This window comes from Egretta garzetta, unplaced genomic scaffold (assembly GCF_000687185.1).
Source record: "Egretta garzetta isolate BGI_Z169 unplaced genomic scaffold, ASM68718v1 scaffold589, whole genome shotgun sequence".
Classification (NCBI taxonomy): Eukaryota; Metazoa; Chordata; class Aves; order Pelecaniformes; family Ardeidae; genus Egretta; species Egretta garzetta.
In genome coordinates, this window is record NW_009266282.1 from 67087 (window position 1) to 71756 (window position 4670).

The 4670-nt window shown below is 52.1% G+C and overlaps 1 protein-coding gene across 1 annotated transcript in view; it reads left to right on the plus strand.

Annotated features, from left to right (window-relative positions):
- PIK3R6 (phosphoinositide-3-kinase regulatory subunit 6) overlaps window positions 1-4670 on the plus strand; it is a 31802-nt gene that overhangs the window by 23881 nt on the left and 3251 nt on the right. Inside the window, exons 15-19 of the mRNA XM_035902637.1 lie at window positions 273-363; window positions 1082-1152; window positions 1386-1476; window positions 1960-2030; window positions 3136-3248. Of these exons, the coding sequence (XP_035758530.1) occupies window positions 273-363; window positions 1082-1152; window positions 1386-1476; window positions 1960-2030; window positions 3136-3248 (437 nt within the window). The remainder of the gene's footprint in view (window positions 1-272; window positions 364-1081; window positions 1153-1385; window positions 1477-1959; window positions 2031-3135; window positions 3249-4670) is intronic.

Consider the following 4670-nt stretch of genomic DNA (forward strand, 5'->3'; position numbering starts at 1 on the left):
GACCCCCAGTGGCAGGGAATGCTGCCCATGGCTCTGCTGGCCAGGTCCTCTGGCCTCTGGGCAAGGCCTGTTGCACTCCTGGGCTTCAGACAGCAGAGCAAGAGGAGTTCTCTCCATCCCACAGACCCCCCCACTGCCATGATGAGGTGATGGATTCCCTTTGAGGTTGTCACACTTGGGTGCTCTGGAGAACCTTTTGATATCACAAGCCTGGTGTGATATCACAGGGTGACTGAGTAGGAGCTGTTCTCAGAGATTTTCCTCTCTCTCAGATTTTCTTCAATGACCCGGCGCTGGAGCCAGCCGAGGACGTGTTCCTCACGGAGCTGCGCACCCAGGTGCAGGAGAGCATCTCCCAGAGAGGTGCGTGTGTCCCCCAGGCTGAGCCCTGCAGTGGGGGCTACCGGCCTGGGCGGGGGTCCTACCAGCCCCAGCTCCCACTTGCTCAGTCCCTCAGCCCGCAGCAGTCAAGGCCATGCCATGGGGCAATATCTCTCATTCCCTGGTGAGCATAAGGCCTCCCTAAACATCCCCATCTCCTTCTTGGGCGCATGACACCAGGCTAAATGAGAGACCTTGTGGTCGCTGGCTCCTGGTCTCAACCAGGTTTTGTAGACTGTGGCTTTCGTTGTCTCCATGACCGTCTGAAGTTGGGCCAGTGCCATATTTTTGTTGAGGAAACCAGCTGGGCTTTACAGCTATCCCCTTTGCCAGATATTTTCCCCGTTAGAAATTCTGCTTCCTTGAGTTTCCAGTGATGGGACAAGAGTGCTTGAAGGCTGGACCATTACAGAGGTCACTCCCAGCCCTTCCATCAGTGCACCCTGCTGTCCATGGGTCATCATCATCCATCCAATGGATCCTTACCCCTGCTGTTGGGCACAGACCCTCAAGCGAGTCCATCTCACCGGACCCGTTAAGTGCACAGAGCCACAGGTCCCATAGGCAAGGAGAGAGGGGCCAGCGTGCCAACTCACGACTGCTGTGTGACCAAGGGGGTGCATCATCCCGTGGGATGAGCCCTCTCTGCTGACCACAGACAGATGGGATGACTGAATCCTACCTGGTTCCCTCCTTGCAGAGCTAAGCATGACCAAGAAGAAAATGACCCTGGATGGCCCTGGCATAGACCTCACAGTAGCATACAGAAAGGTAAGTGGGGCTCTGGGAAGCCCAAAATGGCTCTGTCCACAGGGCACAGATCTCCCCAAGGGAGCGCTCTGGCTCCCCTTCTTTCCTCTGGAATTGTGCTCCAGGAGAGGACAGAGAGGACGTGGTGAATTTTAAAAGCCTGTTAGTTAACACTGCATTTGTCAAAAGATGCCCCCAAACCTCTCCATGTCTAACCTCTCTGCCAGGGTCAGTTAACAGAGCCTTCCCTGCAGGTTGTGGTGAGCGACCGGGCGAAGGAGCTGGCAACGTCCCTGCGCTCCACGGGCCTGGTGATGAAAGCCCCCCCAGCCGATGAAGTTGAAGGTGGGTTCCTCCTGCTTGAGGCCTTGCGAAGAGGGTTTGCTGAGTGCTCTGGTGCTCAGTGGCATAAATCTGACCATAGTGCTTAGTGCTATGTGCTGGCACTGTGGGGGCTGAATCAGTGACGTGCATATATTCGTGTCAACACAGTTTGTGGTTGTGCGTTTTCATGTGAATTACATGCCTGGGGCTCCCTGTAACGTGGGGTTCAGCATAACCATAATCTAGGCTTGGAAGCACCTTCCTCTTGCTGCAGCCTTCCTCTTTCACCTTTCCCTGAGCATAGCCTCTGAGATTTCCACCCTGAGCATGTTCCCATGCAAACCCTCAGCCCACGGAGCTTGCCAGAGTCCTCCTTTTCTGCTGCCCTCTGTATCCCACAGAGCCCTGGCAGTGCACCCAAGTGTGAGATCTGGCACCAGCCCCACTCAAAGCTGATTTGATATCATGCCATGGGCCAAGTCTAACATGCTGCTTCTGTTGCAGATCTGGTGTGTCTGAATGTGAACATCACCGAAATCGTTAGGATCAACAACTTGTCGGGACGATCATTCTCAGTAAGTAGATGTGGATACTCACAGCCCTGAGAGGGGCCAGCCAATGTGTGGAAATCCCTTACGATGATGATGAAAGGGGAAACACGCTGGGGGGGAGGAGAAGGCTCTGGGGCCACCCTGCTCAGACAGTGATTTGCAATGAATTTCCATGGAAAAGTCTGGATTTTTGAGCCAAAGCCCCAAATGCCATCCCTGCTGCTCAATGCCACATTGAATCCTGCCTCAGGAAACCCTGAAGGACTGAGCTGCTGCTGGGGTGATTCCGTGACCCCAGGGAAGAAGTGGGGGGATAAAGCTTAGCCCTGGTCATCGTGGATCCACTTGGGTACAGGAGGGGGTCTGTAGTTTTGCAGCCAATTCCATTAACTCCGCATCTCCAGCTGCAGTGCACTCCTCAGACCCCTGTGTTAATCCCCACAGAACTCAAGAGAACAGAGGCCATTGAAGAAATATTTTAACAAAGCATAAACAAGAAGCAGGAAAAAAAAACAGGAATGTCAATGAACCTGATTACCATCTCAGAAAGATGGATTTGCAAGAGATGGGACTGAAAACTTGGGCTCCTGTCCTTTTTGTTTACATGAGAGTTCAAGTAGACTCCAGAGGACACACATGGGAATGTGTCACTGCAGTTTGGGTGGCATTAAGTGTTATTGTGCCTCGGTCATTTGAGGTTGCCCTGGAGCCTCCAGTCTCTCAGCTGATATTTTTAGCTAGCTAGCACACTTTTGCTTATTGTCACCTGGCTTTTGAGAACACTGAGGTACTGTAGCCCATGCTGGCCACCAAGATGTGCTACGGCCCTGGAGAAGAGGCCTTGCCCCGCACCAGACATCCCACACTTTGCAACCTGTGCAAGCATTGCCAGTTTGGAACATTTGCCCTTGCAAAATTCGACCAGGTTGTGATTACAGAAAAAAGGACAAGAGAGTAACTTCCCTCCTTAAAGAAGTTACCTTGTGTCACATCTGAGGTTAAAAAAAAAAAAAAAAGAAATGTCATCATTTGTCCCTTTCATACCTGTATGCACACACCACCCGTTGCCGCGCAGCCCGGGGAAGGGAAGTGAGACACTCACTGGGCTCTTCCTCCTCTCTCAACCCAGGCTGTGGCAAACAGGTTGAAAACACGCAATATCAAAATCAGGAGCACAGAGCAGAGGCCCTTCATGGTGTGTCTGGACAAAGACAGCAGAAGAACCTACAGAAATGTGATCAGGTGAGAATGTCCCACATGCTAGGGTCTGAGCATCTCACTGATGACCTTGCATCCTTCCTTGGATGGGGTGAGCCCAAGGGAGTCCTAGTCCCAATCTTCATACATGACAAAAGACCCATGGGCAAATACATTGCTTCTCCAGGCAAAGCAGGAACAGAGTGGTGCTCTCCTACCTTTGTGTTTTTGGATGGGTCAGTGAAAAACAAAATGGTTCTTCCATATTAAGTAAGGTATTGCCATTAAGACAGTAGGAGGACCTCCAGGGACTAACTGAGATCTTAGACACTGAGATTGATGATACTAAACTAGGAGGAGCTGTGGACTCCTTGACGGTGGAGAGGCCTTACAGAGAGATCTGGATAGGCTCGAGAGCTGGGCCATCACCAACCACATGAAATTTAAGAAGAGCAAGTGCTGAATTCTCCACCTGAGATGGGGTAATCCTGGTTATATGTACAAACTGGGGGATGAGAGGCTGGAGAGCAGCTCTGCAGAAAGTGATCTGGGGGGTTGGGTTGATGTTAAGTTGACTATGAGTCAACAGTGTGCCCTGGCAGCCCAAAGGGCCAACTGTGTCCTGGGGTGCATCAAGCACAGCATCGTGAGCTGATCGAGGGAGGTGACTGTCCCACTACACACTGCACTGGTGCAGCCTCACCTCGAGGGCTGTGTGTGGGTTTGGGCACCTCAATATAAGAAGGACACCAGGCTACTGGAGTGTGTCCAGAGGAGGGAAGCCATGATGGTGAAAGGTCTTGAGGGTAAGAGTTATGAGGAGCGGCTGAGGTCACTTAGTTTGTTCATCTTGGAGAAGAGAAGGCTGAGGAGTGACCTCATTGCTGAGGGGTGACCTCATCACAGTCTACACCTTCCTCATGGGGGGCGGTGGAGGGGGAGCTGCTGATCTCTGGTGAACAGAGACAGGACAGGAGAAAATGGAATGCAGCTGCATCAGGGGAAGTTCAGGTTGGATGTTAGGAAAAGGTTCTTCACTGAGAGGGTGGTTGGTCGCTGGAACAGGCTCCCTAGGGAAGTGGTCATGGCACAAAGCCTGTCAGAGTCTGAGGAGCATCTGGACGTGGGTCTTAGACATATGGTTTAGTTTTAGGTAGTACTAAGAGGAGCAGGGAGTTGGACTTGACGATCATTATGGGTCCCTTCCAACTAGAGATATTCTATGATTCTGTGATCTCCTTAATTATATTGTGGAGCTGGTGCTCTCTGCACTGACTGCATTTCCCACCAGGGTATCTCAAACATAGAATCATAGAATCACAGAACGCTTTGGGTTGGAAAGGACCCCTAGAGGTCATCCAGCCCACCCCCCCTGCAGAGAGCAGGGACACCTTCAGCCAGATCAGGTTGCTCACAGCCCCCTCCAACCTGGCCTGGAATGTTCCCAGGGATGGGGCCTCCACCACC